Source organism: Carassius auratus, chromosome 28 (assembly GCF_003368295.1).
Source record: "Carassius auratus strain Wakin chromosome 28, ASM336829v1, whole genome shotgun sequence".
Lineage (NCBI taxonomy): Eukaryota > Metazoa > Chordata > Actinopteri > Cypriniformes > Cyprinidae > Carassius > Carassius auratus.
This window is the reverse complement of record NC_039270.1, coordinates 23817824-23842771: the sequence shown is the minus strand read 5'-3', so window position 1 is coordinate 23842771 and position 24948 is coordinate 23817824. Positions and strand designations below refer to the sequence as shown.

Sequence of the window (24948 nt, the reverse complement as noted above, 5' to 3'; positions counted from 1 at the left end):
AGAGTTATGTTCTTTAATACCTGTTGGAAAAAAAATTTAAAAGGGCGTTCAGATCAGTGATTATTAACAAGTGCCATTTAAATCTGCAAGAAAATGTAATATTAAAAATTTATGTTCCAAAAAACCTAGACTAAGAAATATTAAAACTGCAGAGATGTTGTAGTTTTTAGGACAGAATTTGAAGAAGCAGTTCGACCCTCCCTCTAGTAATCAGATCAAATGGTTCATGCCCCCTGGTTAAATATGAAACAAAAAAACTAAATAAACATATTCACATGAATTAGTTTTTGTTTTGCCTCAAAACCATAATTAATCAACTCAGTAGGCTAAGAACATTTTAAATAGCTCAATCTTAAAAAATAAATGTTGCATTTTTGTGTTTAAAATGGGTTTTTCACAGTATTACCATAGAAGAGACATTTTTTTGTTCACCAAAGAACAAACTTTTTTTTCCTGATAACATACTTGGTGTTGCAGAAAACAGCAGCCACAGAATCCACACAGTCATGATGTTTAATGTTTCCTCTTAAGTGTGCATGCAGCATAATTAGCCTGTACATGTGCACATCTATAAGTAAGGATGAGTCATGAAAGATTTTCATCATGGAAATCTTCTCTCTTCACAAGGAAAATAATATACTCTGATTTGATCTTTTGATTCATAAATTTATATTTACCCCTGCAAACAACTGCAGCATATTTAATGAAGAAAATTGCACTGCACATACAAAGCCTACATGTTGTTTGAGAGCAAATTTGACTTCTGCCTTTAATTTTCTGCTATTACTACTATAATATGCTTATGCAGCAAAACTGTCAAATCCAGTACAACCGGCAAATGCTGCAAAACCTCCAAGGTCCTCGCAAAGTCCAAGTAAAAGTGAAATACTGTGTTCACCATCTGCAACTGCCTGTTTCTGGGTACAGCTGCATTGAAATACTCCTTAAAGGTAATGAAATTTGTTACAATTAATGACACATTGTAAGCAATGGCTCAGGTCAAACCTGACTCTTCAGAAACCTGGCACTTCAGACATGAGTATTGAGGGTGGAAGAGAGCGCTGTTCATTCACTCCCCCCACAACTCCTGCCAAAACTGAGACTTGAACCTGTGACCTTCAGGTAACAATTCCAACTCTCTGACCATTAGGCCATAGCTACCCCCAAACCACAGCTAAAAATATTTTTTGTGTGTTTTTACATTCACAGGCAATGAATATGAAGTATAGGAGAGATGTCAAAGGAGCAAAGAAATTCAGTCGCTGTGCTCTTGCTGCCAATATTTGTGCCATCATTACAACCACCATCACCATAATTGTTGTTGCTGTTGTTACTGTAATTGTTAAGAATGGATCTGGTGATTATAACCATATATGTTATGTCATTTTAATTTTCACATCCAGTCATTACAATGAAACATCAATAGCAAAACTTGCAGCTCTGGCTATATGAATGACTATATGATGCAATCTACATTTGTCTTCATTAGTTTTGCATAAAATGTATTATTTTCTTGTCATTGTGTGCTGCTTATTATTAAACATTGTATTCAACTGTACATATGTGTCTTATCATTGAATGTTTGTTCACAACAAGTATACTGACTTTTACCTTTTCACACAAAGATTATTATTTAGTAAAAAAAAAAGTGTGACGTGACAATCAGCCAAGTGTGGTGACCCATACTCAGAATTTGTGCTCTGTTTTTAACCCATCCAAAGTGCACACAAACACCATGAACAGTGGGCAGCCATTTATGTTGCAGTTGGGGGTTCAGTGCCTTGCTCAAGGGCACCTCAGTCATGGCATTGCCAGCCCAAGACTTGAACCCACAACCCTAGGGTTAGGACTCAAATTCTCTAACCACTAGGCCACAACTTCACCAGCTCTTTGATGATATGCTACAGAGTGAATTTACTTTTGTGTTGAATCAGCGCTAGACTTCAGATCAGCAGCACATCCTGAAAAAAGGACCTTATGTGTGCATTATATTATATGTACACACATATATAAAGTTTATATAAGCTTATATAGTTTCCAGGCATTTAAAAGATCATAACTAGTACACTTTAATTAGAGTGTTTGAGGAATCTTGATTGTGAATAGACTGTCTCATTAAGTTTTGAGAAGTTTAAAACAAATATTTTGACTGTATGAGTCGCTGTGTTTCTGTGATTGTGTGTCACTGTGTAGTGGACAACTTCTAGTGTTCGACTGCAACCTACTGACACAGAAGAGAACTGCAGTTTTACAGTAAAAGTGTGTCTAGACCAGTTTTTGTATCATTGCCAAATACGTTAGTATCACTGTGCTCGTCTTGCACAGAAATACACAGCTGAGTCCTCTTCTGTCAGTCCAGACAGTTTCAGATACATCATGCTTTTCGAATCATCTCTGGTGATTTCAAGCCTCTCTTTAAAGGATTCTGCCTTATGTCCACTTCCAGAACTGTAGCCCAGACCCATCCACACAAGTGGTTTTCCAGCTTGTTGTCTGATCCAGTGCATGCTACAGCAGCCAAAGCTGAACCCAGATCCTCTACAGGACAGAGTCAGAGTTTCTCCAGGCTTCTTCACAGTTGTGCTTTCAATGGACTCCATTTTTTGACATTGCAGGCCTGTAAAGAGAAAGTATATTTTTTATATAATAAATTAAACAATCACACACACACACACACACACACACACACACACAATAACTCACAGTTTAAGTTGAACAAAATTAGTAAAAAGGGTATATTCTTCATCTTGTGAATGTTTATGACTCTACAGCTTCATTCAGTTCAGCGGGATATTAATATCTGCAGCCTATAGACTCTTTTGAATATGCATAATGAGGAAATGATGAAAGATCAAAGAGATTATCTTTTACACTTACACAGAGGATAACCAGAATCCAGTGTTTGAAGGGCTTATTAACAAAGATTACACTGATTTCAACGTTTAATATATAATCAGTAGGAAATATGCACATTTACAGTAAATATTTAGTTTTTATTTATTAAATTGACCAAGCCTAATACAAACTAGAATGTTTATGAATTATTTTTTATTTTTTTTTATTTTTTTGAATAACCATAGAAATGTATAATGATGTTGATAGAATGTCTGCTTAAATGTTGAAAAAGAAAATACTCTGTGTCACGGTGTAGTGAACTTTATTTGTTGGATTCTACTGCAACCTTCTGTCACAGATGAGAACTGCAGTTTTACACTGCAAGTGTGTTTTTGTATCATTTGCACACAGGTTTGTGTCACTATGCTTGTCTTGCACAGAAATACACAGCTGAGTCCTCTTCTGTCAGTCCAGACAGTTTCAGATACATCATGTTTTTTAACTGTCTCTAGTCATTTCAATTCATCCCTCCAAACTTTTGGCATAGTCTTGTCCTTGTCCGCTACTCCAAATACGGCCCATCCACACCAGTGCTTTTCCAGGTCGCTGTCTGACCCAGTGCATGTCATAGCCACCGAAAGTAAATCCTGATCCTCTACAGAAAAGACTCAGAGTTTCTCCAGGCTTTACCTCTGATACAGAAGAAATGGACTCCAAATTCTGACCTTTCACTCCTATTGAAAAAGAGCATAGAAATAAGAACAGAACATCAGGTATAGTGAATATTTACGGTCACAGTTTGAGATGGTGTAAGGTTTCACACTGTGACACACACTTGTAAAGGCCAGTAAAAACAGAAGGTAAAACAGGTTGTTGCACATATTCAGGGAGGATATCTCATATGAGATCCAGTGGAGAAGGACTGATCACATATATGTGCGACAAATGAAGGGTGGTGACGTCATACATATAGAAAATGACAAAATGGATGTTTCAAAATATACAAACAGGCTAATTTGTTCAATTGTATCAATAGCGGCAATATGTACAGTTAAAATCAAGTTATTCTATTTACATTCTATTAAATATACATTTAGGAATTATAACAACATGATTTCACCTGGTCTAATTTTATATAGTTTTATATACAGTAGTACTGTTCAAATTCATTAATGTTTGACCACTCTATAAGTGGATGACACTGATTTAAAACTGATTATAACAACAACATTTAACTTTAACTGTCACCCCGTCCTGTATACAGGATACCTACATTTACTTCACTATATTACAATGAAATCTAATCTAATCTTGACAAACTATATATCATTGGAAAGGTCTAAGACTCCCAAAAATATATTTGACCAATGTTCTTTGTTAAAAATTATGTAGGAAAAGTAATAGATTAATTTATGACAAGAGTGCACCCTCAAAAATCTACATTATAACAGGAGTTTTGACCTTTGTTTAAAAAAAAAAAGACTTCTTCGTTGCTTTTTTCTCTGTCACATTTTAGAAATCCTCAGAAATTATTTATCAAGTGAAAACTTAAAAAGTCAAAATTCATTCTTTGAAACCCATTTTAAAATCAGACATTGCATTACCATGTAAATGGTACATCATTAACATGTTACAAAATATTTTCATTCATGAATTATAAAAATTTAAGTTTGGAACGTGCACTGCAAAGTCTATGTTCAAAAAATAGTTTTCCCTTTTTATCAAAGTATTCATTATAGCGCAATAAATAACTATTGAAGTAACTTTTTTTTAAAAATAAGCTTAATAATGTAGACGTTTCATAATCATAAAATATTTTAATGTAAAAATGCACCTGCAGGAGAAGGCATATCATTTCACGAACACAGAGACAGCTGTATGTTGATGCAAAAAGAAAGAAACAAATGTCAGCCCACTCTAATGATGAAAATGAAAATTCCCTGGGGCAGGTCCTGAAACCATTTACACCCAAGAGAATGTATGGTCAAAGCTTTTTACAGCTCACTGAAACATTCTTAAAACTAGTGAACCTTTCAAGCGTTAAACCGTCTAGTTTTGTTAGTCAAAACATTAACAGCTGTGCCATGCACCTGTGCATTAGCTTTTTTATTTTCTTTTTCCTGTCAACATTGCATTTTGGGTTTATTTTAATTATTGAATATTTTCATAAAATAATATACATTAAAATCTGTCTCAAAAAACATCAAAATCATAAATTGTGTAAAGAAAAAAAAACATAATTAACATCAAATTAATAAAACTTAACTTTTTAAATGTATACCCAGAATATATGCTTTTTTATTATAATGCAATGCATAAGGGCATCTCTTATAGGCACTAAATGGCAAACATTAAGCCATTTAGCTTGTACATCTCAAAACAAACAAACAATAAATAAGTTAATTAATATCTGAATGACCTTTGTGTTATTTATATGGTTTAAAAGTACACATGGATCAACATTCACAGAAACCAGTAGTGATATCACATGAATCACTTCCTTTCATAATTAGATCACATTCCTGCAGACAAGAAATTAATGTACCTTTTGAAGTATAAAAAATGACCTAATTTTACATCCATATATTAGGGCTTTGCATATATTAAAAAGGTCTTTAAAAATCTTAATTCACCTTCCATAATTTAAAGTCTTTTCTTTCTTTTTTTTACACAAATTAATTCCGAGCCTTATATTCATAGTCTTAAATTCATAAAGTCAGGGCATAACATTTTTTATATATATACATTTTCCAGTATTTTTGTTTTCAAATACAACTATCTAGACATCATTAAATCAAGATACATTTACTTGAATTGCAAGTGTATAATGAAAGCTTAAAAAACTGAACAAAATTAATTGAGTTTCTGGTCAAAACAAGAAATATGGGGTGCATCCCAAGTAATGAAGTTGACATTTATAAACACAATGGCAACTGATTGTTCCTGTTTTGTTTGTTGTTGCTTTTTATCATAAATTAACTTTATTTTTGTACCAGTTTCACACTGATTAAATCTCACTCTGTTGATTGTATCTTGCTTTAAGACTTTTGCACTGATTCATTAGGTAACTTTTATTATATCTATATATTTAAAGTTATATATTTATAGTATATTATATAACTTTAAAGTGTTGCTAATACAACTCACTTTATGATCTTTAGACATTTGCAATAGCCTATTGTGTTTGTTTCCTTCAATATATTCCTTTAATTTTCTTTCTTGGTCTTAAAAAGGTTTTTAAAAAGGTTTCATTAAACCTGCAGAAACCCTGTATGCACAAGCCAATTAGTGCAATAGTTTCAATAACACCCTGTGTTTGAGTCACACATATCGTAGTCTTGCTTTAACAAAATTAGTCTAAAATTGAAGCGGAGCCTGATAAGTGAATTATTGTATGCAAATTCTATATAATTTAAACATTTCGGTATATGAAAATATTTTTCGGAATTACATAAATACACTGTGTTAGATTAAATGTCGCATCTTTGTTTAATATAATATTTATATATCGTTTGCAGTTTTTCCTTGTTTCTGTCGCAATAAACTAAACAGCAGGTTTTTCGGGCTGCAGAATGACTAACGTTATACCAAACAAACTCGACAAACTTGAATTTTCTGAATTAAACGCGAAAACCCGGAACTCGTCTTCACTCTTCACGTGTTACAGTGAAAAACAGTGGGCTGTTCCAGTAAGTGGTGTTTTTAATAGAAAAAGGTACGTTTATAAGATTATTCTCGTTATGTAAAGTTTGTAACACGTGGGTGGTCTTGTAAAGGGCTTCTGGTTTATCATGCACGTTTTATAAATCAGTGCGTTGTCTCGTTAATCTAATGTTGTTCTCTAGTTTCCATTTTATATTGCATTTTTGTGGCATGGCAATAAGCAGAGTACAATAAATACAATAGCGTTGTGTAAAGTATTAGGAAGAGCTGAGAGACAAGCAGTGGTCAAGTGACATACGAGACCAAAAATCTCTGCATCTCTCTTCCTGTATTGATATGCTCGTAAGAAGAAAAGGACATGGCATTTTAATAGAACAAAATAACTTCTCTTACTATGTGAGGCAACTTTTAGCCAAGGAAACGGGAGATAAAACAGAAATGCGGGTAGATTAGATTAAGACTAAATGGGCGAGGCTTCGTGGTCTAGAAGTTGTTTGTCATTTGTGAGGTGCGAAGTGGCCTATAATTTAAATTGTCGTATTGTAACTATCCAGTCTGATTTTTAGCTTCTAAATATATTAAAGTACACCAATGTCGTGTCATTCGTTCATTTATTTTCCAGACAGACAACCTCCGGACGTCAACTGTCTTGTCTGGTTCGTGTTACTTTTCTCAGCGCTGGTCAGAATGAACTAATCACAGTCGTCTTTGATTGCTGTGTAATCATGTGGCAGCTTTGCGTTTGTTTGTGGGGAAACCTATTTAAATTATTGCACTTCAAGTACAATAAATACAAACATGACTGGAGGATTTTGTTTTCAGGGCCTCATATATTGTTCCATGAAAAAAAAAAAAACAGAAATCTCTGAGACATCTGTTAATTAGAGTGTTTTATCTGAAACTCTCATGTTCTAAATGTTGTGTACACTTCCTCTGCAATGTCGAACACAGGTGTTCTCACAATGGAGAGCCAGAAACAGGTGCTGGAGAGGCTGCGGGCTGCTTTCCGCTCAGGTGTGACCCTTCCTGTGCACTTCCGCTTGACTCAGCTGGAGGCCATGATGTCACTGTTTGAAGACAACGAAAACCAGATTTTAGAGGCCTTGCATGAAGACCTTGCTAAGGTATGAGGTCACAGGTTGACAGACACACAAGTACTTTTAAGATCAACGCACAAGTGATGCTTCATTCTCATCTGCCCTGCAGCCCAAGTTTGAAACAGTGCTGTCAGAGATTGAAATAGTGGTGAATGACATTTGCTACGCCATCAGCAACCTGCAAACCTGGATGCAGCCCACTTATGTGGGCACAAACCTGGTGAGATCCACACTAATATATAATTATATCAACTTTATTGCACCTTTAACACATACAGCAGCTATGTATATTTGAACAAAATGCTCCAACGATATTATTCAGCAGAAAACCTTCAAGGGTCTGGTCAATGAGGGTTGAGATTGATCTCTAAAAATGCTTTAATTAGTTTCCTCTCTCCATTTCCCTTGTATTTCAGGCAACAAAGTTGGATGACTGTTTTGTACGAAGCGAGCCGTTAGGTGTTGTTCTGATTATTGGAGCATGGAATTATCCTCTTCATCTAATTCTGTTACCTTTGATTGGTGCAATTGCGGCAGGTACTATCTATATCTTTTTCTGTACAGGGGCGTCATGAACCTAGTTTTTTTTTTTAAAGGGAGCAGCAGTGACAGTTCCCTATCTGTCGGTCACTACGAGTTATGTCGACCGACAAATGGGGTCTCACTTGGGAGGCCAATCATCTCTGATTTTAAGAGAAAACGCCAATGAAATTGGCAAGTGGATTAACACACCTGAGCCACTCCCCGTGCCAGCGGGTATAAATAGGGCGACAGGTGCATCCACTCATTAGATTTTTGCTTCGGAGCCGAGTAGTCGATGAAGAAGATCACTACAAAGCCATTCATCTTTGTTTTTGGTAGAGCTGTTCCTGGTCGGTGTGACGGCGCGTTACAGTGGTGTCCCTGCGAGCGGCGATTCCCCTGGGCGCTTCGGCTAAAAGAGACAGTTCTCTAAAAGAGCAAATCACGGACGATTCGCGTCTTTTTCAAGATGCCGTTTCGTCCGTGTCCTTCTGGATGCGGTCGTTTCCTGTCCTCGGTTGACGGTCACGAGCGTTGTCTGCAGTGTCTGGGCGTCCAACACGCTGAGGCTGCGCTCGTGGATGATTCATGCGTCTACTGTGGGCGTATGAACATGGCAGCGCTGCGATCGCGTCTCTCACTCCTCAAGGGGAGTGCAGCAGACCCCTCTGTCGCCACCCGTCCCGGTCTCTCTGGCTCGAGCAGAGGGCCGCCGGCTGGCGCTCTGGGAGATCTGAGGATCACAGTGAGAGCTTCTCCGCCGGGCCACGCCCCACGGACCTCTCACTCCTCACGCAGCGACTGTCCCGTGCAGCTGCCGATTGATTCTGCTGGGCCGTCTCACAGCGGTCCCAGCGTGTCTTTCGGTGCGCCGCCCGAGGACCAGATGTTGATTGCTGCATCGGGGGATGGGTTATCGACCTCTGAGGATGAAGGTTCGGCGGGGCTGCCCCCCTCGGGTGTTGTCGCTACTGCCGAATCGGACTTGGAGTTGTCGGCCATGCTTGCCCGGGCAGCCGTGAGTATCGGACTGGAGGTGACTACACCGCCCAGTCCCGAGCCCTCACGGCTGGATGATTGGTTTCTCGGCGCGGGACGCGGCTCACAACCTCGTTCTGCTCCGGTGCCTTTCTTCCCGGAGGTGCATGAAGAGGTGACGAAGTCGTGGACGGCCCCTTTCACGGCCAGAAGCCGCTCTTCTCCCTCTTCCATCCTCACCACCCTCGATGGCGGGGCAGCCAGGGGGTACGTAGAGGTTCCCCAGGTGGAGAGGGCGGTTGCGGTGCACTTGTGCCCACAAAACGCCGCCACTTGGAGGAATCGTCCGCGCCTCCCGTCCAAGGCCTGTAAGCTGACGGCCGCACTCGCTGCCAAGGCTTACAGTGCTGCGGGCCAAGCTGCCTCTGCCCTGCATGCCATGGCTATCCTGCAGGTACACCAAGCCAAGGCACTCAAAACCATGCACGAGGGTGGTACCGACCCGGGGTTGATGCAGGAGCTGCGCACGGCGACCGACTTCGCCTTACGGGCAACGAAGGTCACGGCGCGGTCCCTCGGGAAGGCGATGTCCACGCTGGTGGTCCAGGAGCGGCATCTCTGGCTGAACCTGGCTGAGATGAGGGACTTGGACAAAGCGCGCTTTCTCGACGCCCCCATCTCCCAGGCAGGCCTGTTCGGCGACACTGTCGAGGACTTTGCCCAGCAGTTCTCGGCGGTACAGAAGCAGACTGAGGCCATCCAGCACATCCTGCCCCGACGTGTCTCTCCGGCTGCCACCGTTCCGTCGCGGGTAGCGCCTCAGCCTGCTCGTCGCCGTGGGCGCCCCCCTGCGTCCTCTACGCCAGCTCCGCCCCGTGCTGAGAGTTCTTCGAGGCCGGCGCGTCGAGCCCCGCGCAGGAGAGCGGCGCCCCCCGTGTCACTCCCGGCTGCGAAGTCCTCCAGGAAGTCGACCAAGCGGCCCTGACACGGGCAACTCGGAGATGCGGAGAACTGCTCTTCAGGAGATGGCGAAGACAGCGCCACTCCTTCCCCCGGAGGAGGGCCGGGCGGAGAATCCTCAGTTTCTGTTTTGTTCTGTTCCGCCACTGGCCGGACGGCCAGTGGTACCCACATTTTCAATAAAAGAGCAAATTCTCCTTCCTCCGAGTTGCAAGGCTCGTGGCTTGACAATGAGCGACGCACAGCTTCCTCACTCTCACCCACGACGCCCCCTTTCGCCAGCGGCCAAGAGGTCGCGGTTCGGAGACGCAACGCCTCTCCACGCGTCTCTGGCCAGTTCCTCCGGGAACACGAGGAGTGTGGTTGCGATGACCCAGGACGCTGTGCCTTCTGGGCCTTGCGGCACGACTCCCCATCGCTGCACCACTGCGGGTATGTCGACTGTCCCCTTGGTGCCACTTGTACGGTATCTGGGAGCGTGGCTTGCGCTGCCCAACCCGTCACGCTGGCTCATCCGGACGGTTCGACTCGGCTATGCGATTCAATTCGCCCGGCGACCCCCCAAGTTCAATGGCGTGCTCGAGACTTCGGTGGCAGTCCAGGACGCCCCTGTCTTGCGCGAGGAGATTGCTGTCCTCCTGGCGAAGGATGCAATCGAGCCGGTCCCTCCAGCCGAGATGAGGACGGGGTTTTACAGCCCTTACTTCATCGTGCCCAAGAAGAGCGGTGGCCTTCGACCTATCCTGGATCTGCGAGTCTTGAATCGGGCCCTACACAAGCTCCCGTTCAGGATGTTGACGCAGAAACGCATTATCAAATGCGTCCAGCCCCAGGACTGGTTTGCAGCGATCGACCTGAAAGACGCGTACTTTCATGTCTCTATCCTCCCTCGTCACAGACCGTTCCTGCGCTTTGCTTTCGAGGGTCAGGCATGGCAGTACAAGGTCCTCCCCTTCGGGCTCTCCCTGTCCCCCCGTGTCTTCACGAAGGTCGCGGAGGGCGCCCTTGCCCCACTTTGGGAAGTGGGCATCAGGATCCTCAACTATCTCGACGACTGGCTCATTATGGCCCGGTCCCGAGAAGAGTTGTGCGATCACAGGGACTTCGTGCTTCGGCACCTCAGTCAGTTGGGGCTTCAGGTCAACCGAGAGAAGAGCAAGCTCTCCCCTGTGCAGAGAATCTCTTATCTCGGTATGGAGTTAGACTCGGTGAGTATGACGGCACGTCTCACCAGCGAACATGCCCACTCAGTGCTGAACTGCCTGAGTTCCTTCAGAGGCAGGACAGTGGTACCACTGAAACACTTTCAGAGGCTCCTGGGGCATATGGCATCCGCAGCCGCAGTCACGCCGCTCGGATTGCTTCATATGAGACCACTTCAGCACTGGTTACACTCCCGAGTCCCGAGATGGGCATGGCGCCGCGGTACACATCGTGTCACCATCACACCGATGTGTCGCCGCCTATTCAGTCCTTGGTCGGACCTTGCCTTTCTACGGGCCGGTGTGCCCTTGGAACAAGTGTCCCGGCACGTTGTTGTCACAACAGATGCCTCCAACTCGGGCTGGGGCGCGACATGCAACGGGCAGGCAGCCTCAGGGTCCTGGACAGGACCTCGACTGCTTTGGCACATCAACTGCCTGGAGTTGCTGGCAGTGCATCTAGCTTTGCGACGGTTTCGTCCGCTAGTGCTGGACAAGCACGTGTTGGTCCGCACGGACAACACTGCGGCTGTTTCGTACATCAACCGACAAGGCGGGTTACGATCACGCCGCATGTCTCAACTCGCCCGTCATCTCCTCCTCTGGAGTCAGACGTGGCTCAAGTCGCTGCGCGCTGTCCACATCCCGGGGGAGCTCAATCGTGCAGCCGACGCGCTCTCACGACAGCTCACTTTCCCCGGGGAATGGCGACTCCATCCCCAGACGGTCCAGCTGATTTGGAGTCGATTCGGGGAAGCCCAGGTAGACCTGTTTGCTTCCCACGAGTCCTCCCACTGCCAGCTGTACTATTCCCTGTCCCAGGCCCCCCTGGGCACAGATGCACTGGCACACAGCTGGCCTCGGGCTTTACGCAAGTATGCGTTTCCCCCAGTGAGCCTGCTCGCACAGACACTGTGCAAGGTCAGGGAGGACGAGGAACAGATCCTGTTGGTTGCGCCTTACTGGCCCACCCGGACCTGGTTTTCGGAACTCATGCTCCTCGTGACAGCCCCTCCCTGGCGCATCCCCCTGAGGAGAGACCTTCTCTCTCAGGGGCTTGGCACCATTTGGCACCCGCGTCCAGATCTCTGGAACCTCCACGTGTGGCTTCTAGACGGGACGCGGCAGACCTAAGTGATCTGCCCCCAGCAGTGGTAGACACTATCACTCAGGCTAGAGCCCCTTCTACGAGGCAGGCCTATGCTCTGAAGTGGAGTCTGTTCACGAATTGGTGTTCTTCTCACCGAGAAGACCCCCGGAGATGCCCGGTCAGAGTCGTGCTTTCTTTCCTGCAAGGTAGGCTGGAGCGTGGGCTGTCACCCTCCACCCTGAAGGTGTATGTGGCTGCCATTGCAGCACATCACGATGCAGTGGACGGCCGGTCCCTGGGGAGGCATGACCTGATCGTTAGGTTCCTGAGGGGTGCCAGAAGGTTACATCCTCCTAGGACACCCCTGATTCCCTCCTGGGACCTCTCTATTGTCCTGGCGGGACTTCAGAGGGGTCCCTTTGAGCCGCTGGATTCGGTTGAGCTGAAGTTCCTGTCTCTCAAGACAGCGCTCCTGATCGCGCTCACTTCCATCAAGAGGGTCGGGGACCTCCAAGCATTTTCGGTAAGTGAAGAGTGCCTTGTGTTCGGGCCGGCCTACTCTCACGTTGTCCTGAGACCCCGGCCTGGATACGTGCCCAAGGTTCCCACCACTCCCTTCCGAGACCAGGTGGTGAACCTGCAAGCGCTGCCCCTGGAGGAGGCAGATCCAGCCTTGTCGTTGCTGTGTCCCGTAAGAGCGCTCCGCATATACGTGGACCGCACCCAGAGCTTCAGAAGCTCTGAGCAGCTCCTGGTCTGCTTTGGAGGTCAGCAGAAGGGGAAGGCTGTCTCTAAGCAGAGGTTGGCCCACTGGATAGTGGACGCCATCGCCTTGGCTTACCGTTCCCAAGGCGAGCCGTGCCCCCTGGGGGTGAGGGCCCACTCCACACGGAGTGTGGCCTCCTCCTATGCGTTGGCGCACGGCGCCTCTCTGGCAGACGTTTGTCGAGCTGCGGGCTGGGCGACACCTAACACCTTTGCGAGGTTTTACAACCTCCGTGTAGAGCCAGTTTCCTCCCGTGTGTTGGGTAACAGGTAATTGGCGGGAAGGGCTGGCTGGGTGTCTCGCTTGCTGCGCCATTCCCCCCTAACACGGGGATGTGAGCGCCTTCTTCTCCCAGTAGAGTTCCCCGGTTGGCGTACCCTGGTCGAGCATCCTCCAGCACCCTCGGCGTCAGACTTGGCGGAGCAGTCTGTCGCCAGGCCCAGTACTGGCGTTAGCATGCCCGGAGCCGGTCAGCCCCTGTACTGGGCTAGGTGTCCATATGGCTGGGTTCCCTACGGGTAATCCCATATGTGTATTCTTCCACGGTAAGGTTTCCCTCTTGGCAAACCCGTGTCTTCCCTTGACAGATCGCTCTGTCAGTCTCTTTTGGCAGCCGTTCCAATCCCTACTCCAAGGTAGGACCTGCCTCAGAGACCCTTTCCATATGTAGTACTGCCCCCTGGGTCAGTCCATATCGGTATATCCACATGTCACCTCCCTACGGGTAGGATGTGGTCTCCGTAGCGACCTTTCCTAAAGGCTCGCTTCCCCATTGTCTTGCCAGCTGAAAGAACAAATAGGGAAGATTTGAAGCAATCTTTCTCTGAAGGTTGAAATCCCTTCCATTTACTTTATGTGGGCGGAACAGCAGCATGGCCTTCTCCAGCAGCGATGTACTCACCCTTTGGCCCCTTCGGTACCAAGGTCAGTGAATTTGCGCTGGGGCTTTGGGAAGGTTACGACTTACGCGTAGCTTTTGTGGCACGCCAAGGCTTGTCAACAATTGCAGCGCCTCAGGGTTGTGACAAGGTTCAGGTTATGGCGTTTTCCATAGGACCCCATTTGTCGGTCGACATAACTCGTAGTGACCGACAGATAGGGAACGTCTCGGTTACGTACGTAACCCTCGTTCCCTGATGGAGGGAACGGAGACGTTATGTCCCATGCCACAACCTTGAACCATTCGCTGTTGCCGGGACACGTTCTCGGCTCCTCAGCGTAAAACCTAATGAGTGGATGCACCTGTCGCCCTATTTATACCCGCTGGCACGGGGAGTGGCTCAGGTGTGTTAATCCACTTGCCAATTTCATTGGCGTTTTTCTCTTAAAATCAGAGATGATTGGCCTCCCAAGTGAGACCCCATTTGTCGGTCGACATAACGTCTCCGTTCCCTCCATCAGGGAACGAGGGTTACGTACGTAACCGAGACGTTCTGGCATGTCTTCCTATACTGAGCGTCATGATAGTCCAGTGGTGTCAAACAGAGGAATTGACTTTGCAATTAAAAACTCAGAATAAATCCAGTTTTTTTTTTTTGTTATAATAAAATGTTACTTCAAGTTTTCACTGGAATAATTACTGCAATATTTTCACACCCCAATTATATGGACTACTATTGAATTCTGAACTAAATTGAGAACATACATTAATAATGTCTACGTGTACTGCGTCAAGCTAACTGAGACTTGTATATATCATTGCTCTTTTTAGTTTTTTTAATTGCTTCCATTGTCCTCATTTGTAAGTCGCTTTGGATAAAAGCATCTGCTAAATGACAAATAATATTAATAAATAATATAATGTACTGTTGCTATCAATTTAGTCTGCTAGGGCAAACTGCACCTTATTTCGATGTTTCGAAACACATTTGCAAAACACAGATTCTCTAGCATGCTTAATTTGAGCAAAGGCTGATATTTAAATATATACATAATACATATTATGTGCTAAAACCATTTGTTTGTGTGACATATTCCCCCAACCACCCACACACAAAAACTTAGTGATTCTGCACAAATTACAAAGGCTAAAGGACATGCAGTATTTGGGCTTCAAAATGGCAAAATTCACCAAAAGGCTTCTACTTTGGGAAACTACTAATTTTGACACTTATCATAGAATTTGATTATCAAATATAAAGAAAAGAAGAACAACAAAATGTCCTTTGGAAATCCATTAGCTCATTAATCTGAGGAGGCACATCTGCAATATGTTTAACTCATTCACATCTTTTTAACAGGCAACTGTGCTATTCTGAAGCCATCAGAAATAAGTCGAGCAACCGAAAAGCTTCTTGCTGAACTCATTCCTAAGTACCTGTCCCAGGTAACCCTTGGGAAAGACCCATATGATCTAACTGTGCTACTGTGTTCATGCTAAGGTTTGTAACCCTTCTCCTGTAAATGGGTTTGTTTGTGTCATGTGTGTTTTGTCTCATAGGAGTGTTATGCAGTCGTTTGTGGTGGAGCAGAAGAGACCAAGACATTGCTGGAGAATCGATTTGATCATATCTTCTACACAGGTTAGAGTTTGCATTGTAATCAATGACAGATCCAAGAAAAAAGTTGTCACCCTTCTATATTTGCTTCAACATCCCAAGTCTTCTCTCCTCCAGGCTCGCAGTCAGTGGCTCGTTGCATCCTGCTGGCCGCAGCGGTGCACCTTACCCCAGTTACTCTGGAGCTGGGCGGAAAGTGCCCCTGTTTGATATATGGCCGCCTAGACATGAAAGCTGCTGCTAAGAGGCTGGTGTGGGCCAAGTTTTTCAATACAGGGCAGAGTTGTGTGGCTCCAGACTACGTTTTATGCACTACTGAGACGAGAGATGCGCTGTTACCTTTTATAAAAGAGGCTCTGGAGAGTTTCTACGGATCTGATCCCCAGCAAAGCCCAGATCTGGGCCGTATCGTGACAGACAGGCACTGGGACCGACTGGTTGAGCTGCTAAAAAAGTCTGAGGGAAAGATTGTGATAGGAGGAGAGAGTGACAAGAAGACCAAGTACATTGGTTAGTAAACAAGGTTACATATTCAGTATATACATATATACCGTATTTTTCGGACTATAGGTCGCAGCTGAATATAAGTCGTATCAGTCCAAAAATACGTCATGATGAGGAAAAAAACAAATATAAGTCACACTGGACTATAAGTCGCATTCATTTAGAATCAAGAGAAAACATTACTGTCTACAGCCGCTAGAGGGCGCTCTATGCTGCTCAGTGTAGACTACAGGAGAACTGAGCAGCAGAGCGCCCTCTCGCGGCTGGAGACGGTAATGTTTTATCTTGATTCATTTTTAGTTCATTTCTCTTGGTTCATGTCAAATTAATTTTGATAAATAAGTCGCACCTGACTATAAGTCGCAGAACCAGCCAAACTATGAAAAAAAGTGTGTCTTATAGTCCGGAAAATACGGTACTCAAAAGTTTGGGGACAGTAAGATTTTTTTTAATGAGACATAATGTTACAAAAGATTTATACTTCAAATAAATGCTGTTATCTTAAACTTTATTGCTACTGCCTTAGTATGTTGTATGTATTTTCATAATGCATGGGTTTCTGCATGACTTACTGAATTTCCATAAATTACAGTATATATTTATATAAAAGAATTAGTAGGGAGCTAAACTGGTCTTGCATTTTGAGCTTCTTCTCTTGCTTTTTCATGGATTGTCTCAGCCCCCACTGTCATCGTGGATGTCATAGAGTCCGATGCTTTAATGCAGGAGGAGATTTTTGGCCCCATCCTCCCTATTCTCACCATCAAGTCTCTCGATGAAGCAATCAATTTCGTCAACGAGAGAGAGAAGCCCCTGGCACTCTACGCCTTCTCTGATGAATCTCAGGTAAGGAAGGAACAAAACAAAAGTCCTTAACATGAGTGAAGTGTGAAGCAGGCGATAAAGCTATGCATCTCTATATTTGTGAAGGTTGTGACTACCGTTCTTGAGAGGACCAGCAGTGGAGGCTTCTGTTCCAATGATGGGATCGTTCACATGTCCCTGCCTGGATTACCCTTCGGAGGAGTTGGTAAGGCTGGCTACATTCCTTTCATGTAATAATAACCCAGATTTTTTTTTTGAGTAAAGGTGAAATCAGATATTTTTTTCATCTTTCCCAGGCGCAAGTGGGATGGGCAACTACCACGGTCGCTGGGGCTTTGAGACGTTCAGTCACAAACGTGGCTGCATGATGAGGAGCTGGCTGCTGGAGTGCGTCAATGTGCTGCGCTACCCCCCCTATAACGAAAGCAATCTCAGCTGGCTGCGCTGGGCCACCACCGCCAAGAAGAAGGGGTGGGCAGCATGTTCTGTTATGTGAGCGCTGAGTCTGACGCTCACTTTGAGGATGCCCATTTTTTTTAGATTTTGTCAATGAAGCAGATTGTAACCAAGGAACAAAAACAAATCTGGCTCGGCGTTCACCAAGGTTTTCCAGAGAGTTTGGTCAGAAACACAAACCTCATCTGTGGATTTTCCATTGTGAGGTCATTCAAAACACCACCAGAGGTCAGCATTGAGAAAAGTCACTTCTTCCGGATGCTTCTATCATGAGAGAAATGAGGCCATTTACTCGGAAAAGAATGAGTTTATTTTACCATTGTTCAAATACACTACTCAACTCTTTATGTGCTAATTTTCATCTGTTATTATCGAACACTAAAGTGGAAAAGCATTATTTTACTTAGTAAAGATGCTACATTACCTTACTGTTACATATTTTGCTGTATAGCTCGTAATAGTTTAGGGTTTTCTGTTTAGTGAGAATATCAAGTAGCATTTCTAGTTTATGAGTTGTATACTTTTCATCTATAACATTGAGTACAAAAATAAAGTCTGATAAACATGTTTGCCCTCAATACGCATAATGAGGATTTATTTGTATTGTTATTGCATTTGTTCTTTTTTTTTGTTTGTTTTAAGAAACCACTCAGAAACATGCAGCTTACATTTTATACGTATAGGCCTATATTTTGTTTTCTGAAAATTTGGTATGCATAGCATGACATCATTAGAAAATAACATCACATACATCATAATGTAAAATAAATTCTTTTTATCTTCAGTACTGTTAAATAGCTTGAGATTTGTAATATTTTTAAAGTATCATATGCCTTCAAAGTAAGGATTAATTGGGTCAAAAATACAGTAAGATTGTGAAGTATTACAATTGAGCTTTTTCTGTTTTAATTTGTGCTTGTTTTTTACATTTTAAATATAATTTATTCCATTACTCCAGCTGATCTGCTGCTCAAGAAACCTTTCTTATTATCAATGTTAAAAACAGCTGTGCTGTTTTATATTATTGTAAAATACAGGATACATTTTTCCTGATTCTTTGATCAAGAGAAAGCACAAAAGAACTGCATTTATTTGAAACAGACATATTTTGAAAAAAATTAAAAGTCTTCACTGACACATCGGATCAATTTAACATATACTTGCAGAATAAATGTACATATTTCTAATTAAAAGATTCATACAGACCCAAAAGTTTTAAAATGGGGTGTACCTTAGGTCAAATATTCGGATTTCAAAAGACAGAAAAACCATCCATATTTAACCAATGATTTATTTGAATATTCATCCATAAAATCTCTTGCTCTAAATAATTTTGACATGGATTATATTAAATGAGGGGCACATTTACAACAAAGTATATTGTGGGACATGGTAACACACATCCAAATAATACAGACTTGAAGCCCTGTGTTGTAAGTATGTGTTCTCATCTAGATTGCTTACAATGAACCTAATTCTTGCTAAAGATACCTTTATATGAACGTCATACAAACAGAAGAACTAGACTGAGTATCTTTGTTCAGATTCCAGTACTGTCTCAGGACTAGGTTTAGCGATCCTCAATAAAAGGTACAAAAGCAAGGTCACAAGGTTCAGATTATGATTTGTGATCTGGTGACTGTCCCCTCAAACATCTGCCGAAGCAGACACTGAAGCAGACACTGAAGCAGTGGTCGACTCGCTCCTGCTGGGAGTCTCTTTCAGGGCTCCGGCTTGTATGAAGAGGGAGGGCTGCTCCCGGACAGGCCCGGCTCAGAGGTTTGCGGTTGAGGGGAGCTGGAGGCGGTCGCAGGGCTGCTGGGCTCTTTTTGTATAAGTTCCGGCTCATCCTGCCCAGCCTGTGGTGGATGAACCAGGACCTTGTCGATGATCCCGAAATCCTGCGCTTCCATCGGGCTCATGTACCGGTCTCGCTCCATCACGCTCTCTGAGCGAGGACAACAGAAAATCATGTCAGGAAGTCATGCAAAATTAAGTTAATTACAAATATTTGTTTAAATGCATTATAATACTAATGACAGATTTAGAACAGAAAAATGACCTAAAGTCTCCAAAGGCTGCCCTGTGTGTTTGCAATAGATGTTGTTGATCTGTCTTTTAAGTTTGAGAATCTCCTCAGCCTGGATGGCAATATCTGTTGCTTGCCCCTGAAATCATAAATACTGCTGTTAAAGTCGTGACTGCTGCTCCCTCCCCATCTCTTCTTCTTTTGTCCCACATTCTTACCCTTGCTCCTCCGGAGGGCTGGTGCACCATGATCCGGGCATTGGGCAGGGAATGCCTCATGCCTGCGGTTCCTGCGGCCAGAAGCAGGCTGCCCATACTGGCGGCCTGACCCACACACCAGGTGGAGATGGGGTTTAAGATGTACTGCATGGTGTCATAGATCGCAAGTCCAGCCGTAATCACACCACCTGCCAGACGGAGACAAAAAACATAGACTGCTGCCTTCAAACATTTGTGTATGGAATATCAAAAACAAAAAGCATGTATTGATTCACTTTTCTTTTTTTTCTTACTTATTCTGTGTACCAAAAATGTTCAAACATGCAAACCCTGACATGTGACAATTAAATTATGATCATTTACAGTTTGTTTTTTTTTTTCAAATAAGTTAATTGAACCTTTAAACAAAATGTCAAAAGTTTTTGGGAATGTGTTTTTTGTTAAGTATCCTATTTGATACAACAGGCCTTTGTTTCTTATAATTAAAAAAAAATATGGAGCTCATACTCGAAGAGCGGAAACAAAATACTACAATTTAATTCAGAGGCCCAAGTTAAGCAAACATATGCAATTTGGTGCAGTTACTGATATTTATATGGCCAAAAGGTGAGATGAAAGGTTGTAATGTAAATCAGTGGGATCTTTTTAACAGTACAGCAAACTAATTGTATAAAATACATATAAATATCAGTTGTCACTATTTCTCCCAGTGATATATCACAGAAAGATACTTATTTGTATAGATTTATAATCAAAGCTCTGTAGTTTTCATTGTGGGATCAAAACATTTAATCATATGCAATAATGGTTACAAATATGTATGTTGTACAAATAAAAATTCCTCGAATGCCTGTTGTATCAATATTTGATGCATTTTAACATGGTTTTTCTATAGTGCTAACAATATAACATTTATTCATAGATTTACTTTATAAAAATCACAGAAAAAACACGTGTGCCACAACCTGAAGGGTGGGGGGGGGGGTGTTCGTAGAAATGCTCCTTAAAGGCATTTCACCTTGTTATAATTTTTTTTTTATAAACTATTCATTAAATGACAGAAAACTTTTAGAAGATTGTATCCAACAGGTTTTTTCAGAATTTTCAGTCTATTTTAGAATTTTTTTTTTTTTTTTTTGGGTGTTTGACGATCAAAATCATGACGCTGGGAAAGAAAAGTGAAGTCACTGAAGTAAACAAAGAACTGACTCCATTCTCCACAATGTTAGAGCAAGTGGCTTTTTGGTATCAATCAAATCTGAAAATTTAAAACGGGATAGATTAAGACCAAAGACGGCCATCTGAATAAACATCATGATCAGATCTTTTTTTTTTATGTCCCTGCAGTAATGTTTCTCACCAGGACTGTTGATGTACATGTGAATAGGCTTGTTGTTGCTCTCAGACTGGAGAAAGAGCAGCTGAGCGATCACCAGAGAAGCTACAGAGTCATCGATCTAGAGAAAGAGAGGGACAGAAAAACTGACAATAAAAGGGCTTTCTGAAAAATTTCTTTCCTTGCATGTGAACTTACTGGACCCATAACACAGATGATTCTCTCTCGTAGCAGCCTTGAGTAGATGTCATATGCACGCTCTCCTCGGCCCTGAAACAGACAAGACTTTTCATTAAAGTAGCCGTCAAGTTCCTGCAAAACTAAAGAGCTGCACTGTTGAACTACTGCATTTACAATAGGCTCTAAAAGTAACTTCTTGATACTAGATGATCAGTTTAAAGTAACCTATGAAGAAAAGTGCCACTGATGTGCTCTTACCGTCTGCTCCACAACTATAGGTATGAGTGGACTTCTCCAGGGCGCACTCTGATGAACAGACCGACTCACTCGGAGCGCAGAAACACCACACTGTAAGACCCTCTGTAGAGACAACAGACAAGAGGATGAGGAGCGGGGGTCAGACAGATACGAGGATGAGGAGCAGGGGTCAAACAGACACGAGGATGAGGAGCAATGGTAAAACAGACACGAGGATGAGGAGCGGGGGTCAAACAGACACGAGGATGAGGAGCGGGGGTCAAACAGACACGAGGATGAGGAGCGGGGGTCAAACAGACACGAGGATGAGGAGCAATGGTCAAACAGACACGAGGATGAGGAGCGGGGGTCAGACAGACACGAGGATGAGGAGCGGGGGTCAAACAGACACGAGGATGAGGAGCGGGGGTCAAACAGGCACGAGGATGAGGAGCAATGGTCAAACAGACACGAGGATGAGGAGCGGGGGTCAAACAGGCACGAGGATGAGGACGGGGGTCAAACAGACACGAGGATGAGGAGCGGGGTCAATCAGGCACGAGGATGAGGAGCAATGGTCAAACAGACACGAGGATGAGGAAGCAATGGTCAAACAGACACGAGGATGAGGAGCAATGGTCAAACAGACACGAGGATGAGGAGCGGGGATCAATCAGACACGAGGATGAGGAGCGGGGTCAAACAGACACGAGGATGAGGAGCGGGGGTCAAACAGACACGAGGATGAAGAGCAATGGTCAAACAGACACGAGGATGAGGAGCGGGGGTCAAACAGACATGAGGATGAGGAGCAGGGGTCAAACAGACAACGAGGATGAGGAGCAATGGTAAAACAGACACGAGGATGAGGAGAGGGGGTCAAACAGACACGAGGATGAGGAGCAATGGTCAAACAGACACGAGGATGAGGAGCGGGGGTCAGACAGACACGAGGATGAGGAGCGGGGGTCAGACAGATACGAGGATGAGGAGCATGGGTCAGACAGATACGAGGATGAGGAGCGGGGGTCAAACAGACACAAGGATGAGGAGCATGGGTCAGACAGACACGAGGATGAAGAGCGGGGGTCAGACAGACACGAGGATGAGGAGCAGTGGTCAAACAGACACGAGGATGAGGAGCAGAAGATGAGGAGTGGGGGTCAAACAGTCACGAGGATGATGAGCGGGGGTCAAAAAGACGTTTGGACGTTTCAGTGGCGAGTTTAACATCAAACAGGGCACAAATCAGGCTGATTACATTACTTTACGTGTCTGTTAAAAACCGACGTTTTGTGAAAACGAGCAAAACTTAAAGGTACTTCGATTTAACATAAAGCACTCCTGCTAGCTAAAGAATAGTTGTACAATAGCGCGTTTATAATTACTGCCACTAACGCTGCACTACTAAGTTGTTTCGCACACAGAGACATATTTGTTTTTAGAATTAGTGGTTAATTTACAAAAGGTATTTTGATACTTACACGTAACAACATGTTTCTGTTGAGCAACCCTCACGCGACCCCTATTGACCCGGATGTGATATTAAAGTAAAGCCAGAGACTCTCTAATGAAGAAAGAGTTGGAATGTAGAGAGAGCGTATATGTGACCATGGATATAGATACGCAGATGCCAGCGACTGTTTCTATGGCCTCGATACGTAAGCCATCCCTCATTTTTGTAACGGTCTGCGTTCACTGTGTGCGTCTACAACTGCACGCCTGTATTAATTATTATCATAGACAGTAAAAGAAATGGACACAGCGACCCCACTGGACTCAATTGAGACAAATGAAGCCCATTTTTAGCGTTTTTTAGCACTTCCGTTTCTGACGCGCAGACTCAAACGAAGCTTGACGACGTCAGCAACCTGTCTGCCAGATGTAAATCTTCTAGTAGCTGTGTGTGCAAACTGCCATCGTTAATCTTGCAGAGACGGCGAGCTCGAGCGGGGAGTTCTTTGTCGTGAGTGAGCAGGAGTAAGTATTCTGATTGATTATTTTGTATAGTATTTTAAAATGTAACGCCAGTACGCCATATTAAGTTAATTGCCTGCGAGCTTCTCCACCTGTCTGTACGGTAATGCGACAGCGAGCCGAGTGGTTATGACGCAATCGTTAGCCTATTTTTTACAAAAACTGTTTATACGGGGCCATAATGTAACATAGAAGGTAATGGGAGCCCTTATACATTGTCGTGTATCCTTTAGAAATAAATAATGGACAAACAGAGTCTTTAACGCCTCAGATGTAAAGTTATTCGCTGTCAAAGTGACGCCAAAATGAATGGGAGTCAAATGGGAATGCTAACGCAAGTGAAGTTCTGCTAAAAGATGGCAGCCCCCACCCGACTTCAACTTCCGGTCGAGTTCCTTGCCCCTTGATTATTATACAGTCTATGATCTGGACGTTTGTTGATCCAATACAAGTGTCGCAAAATTGCAGTAAAAAATCGTATTATTATCAATCTTGAAAATACTATGTTTTATATTATTTTAGATCTCAGTTTTTTTCCATGATTCTTAGAAAGCTCAATGGAACAGCATTTATATGAAAAAGACATATTTTAAAACAATGTGAAAGTCTTTACTGCCAGTTATATTAATCCTTTCCGAATGCACATATTTATTTATTTTATTTTAGGCTTTATGTTTTTTTACAAATTCAAACAGACCCTAATGACTTGAACTGTAGTGTACCTTTGGTAAACTGTTGATTTAATAAGCTTGAAACATCCAGTTTGTAACCATTTGAATTGTGTCCTTCAAGTTTAGTAATATTGTTAATACAGTTAAGTCATCTTTTAAAATACAGGAAATTTGCTTCTTTCAATTTTAATTGAAAAAAAAACGTTATCCTTTTGACATTTTTTTGTTGTTGTGTGTTTTCATATCATGTTTTGTATGTTATTATTTAATATTAGTCTGTCTCGCTGGTAAAAAATAAATAAAATAAATAGATTTTCGATCTTATGACTCGGTAAAATAAATGCAGATTTTCCACACATCTATTCCACTGACTTTCATTCAAACAGCAAACGGTTGACTGAGGTCTCCACTCGCGGAGCGGCTCTGGTGAAGCGCATCCGCTGTCATATAATAAACAACGCCAGATGGCGCCACTCACCGCAGGCTCGGCTAGAACCTTTTATGAAAGGAAAGTAATGAAAAAATAGCTGTATTTTGTCTTATTAGCTTGAATATTAAGTAACTAACAATATAATGCAACACCTCACCCACCTAATCCAACAATCACACGTGTTCATTCATTTGTTAGTGAATCCTGAAATTGCCATCATTGTATGAACAGCCTAAAAGAAGAATGGAGTATAAAATACTAGTAATGTCCGAATGAAATGTAAACTGTAGACAGGTTTACTCTGAGTGTTCTAGAAAATATGATAAACTCAAACTCTGAGGGCTTCCTCCGGATGTACTTATTTTGTATGTATTGCTTGCTTGATTCACAGGTGAGGAACTCATCAACAGGTGTCCTCTGCGCCGTCGCAGTGCCAAACAATCGTCAACTACAGGGGCGCAGCTGAGCCGGTTA

The 24948-nt window shown here is 43.2% G+C and overlaps 2 protein-coding genes across 3 annotated transcripts; one reads left to right on the top strand and one right to left on the bottom strand.

Moving 5' to 3' along the window:
- The first annotated feature begins 6415 nt into the window (after positions 1-6415).
- aldh3b1 (aldehyde dehydrogenase 3 family, member B1) lies at positions 6416-17983 on the top strand. 2 transcript variants are annotated; one of them, XM_026208630.1, is made up of 10 exons: positions 6416-6524; positions 7450-7622; positions 7705-7815; positions 8012-8132; positions 15354-15439; positions 15554-15635; positions 15729-16121; positions 16795-16961; positions 17046-17145; positions 17237-17983. In XM_026208630.1, exons 2-10 carry the CDS (start codon positions 7461-7463, stop codon positions 17434-17436), a joined length of 1422 nt encoding a protein of 473 aa, XP_026064415.1. In that variant the 5' UTR covers positions 6416-6524; positions 7450-7460; the 3' UTR covers positions 17437-17983. The 2 variants fall into 2 exon arrangements, with proteins under 2 accessions (XP_026064415.1, XP_026064414.1); XM_026208629.1 differs by having other exon boundaries at positions 6417-6550.
- Positions 17984-18667: 684 nt separating this feature from the next.
- On the bottom strand, positions 18668-23023 carry LOC113047275 (ATP-dependent Clp protease proteolytic subunit, mitochondrial-like). The gene is made up of 7 exons (XM_026208631.1): positions 22881-23023; positions 21418-21519; positions 21178-21249; positions 21004-21100; positions 19644-19831; positions 19459-19564; positions 18668-19344 (listed from the first exon to the last, which is right to left on the bottom strand). The coding sequence occupies exons 1-7, from the start codon at positions 22890-22892 to the stop codon at positions 19118-19120; spliced, it is 804 nt and encodes a 267-aa protein (XP_026064416.1). The 5' UTR covers positions 22893-23023; the 3' UTR covers positions 18668-19117.
- Positions 23024-24948: the final 1925 nt, after the last annotated feature.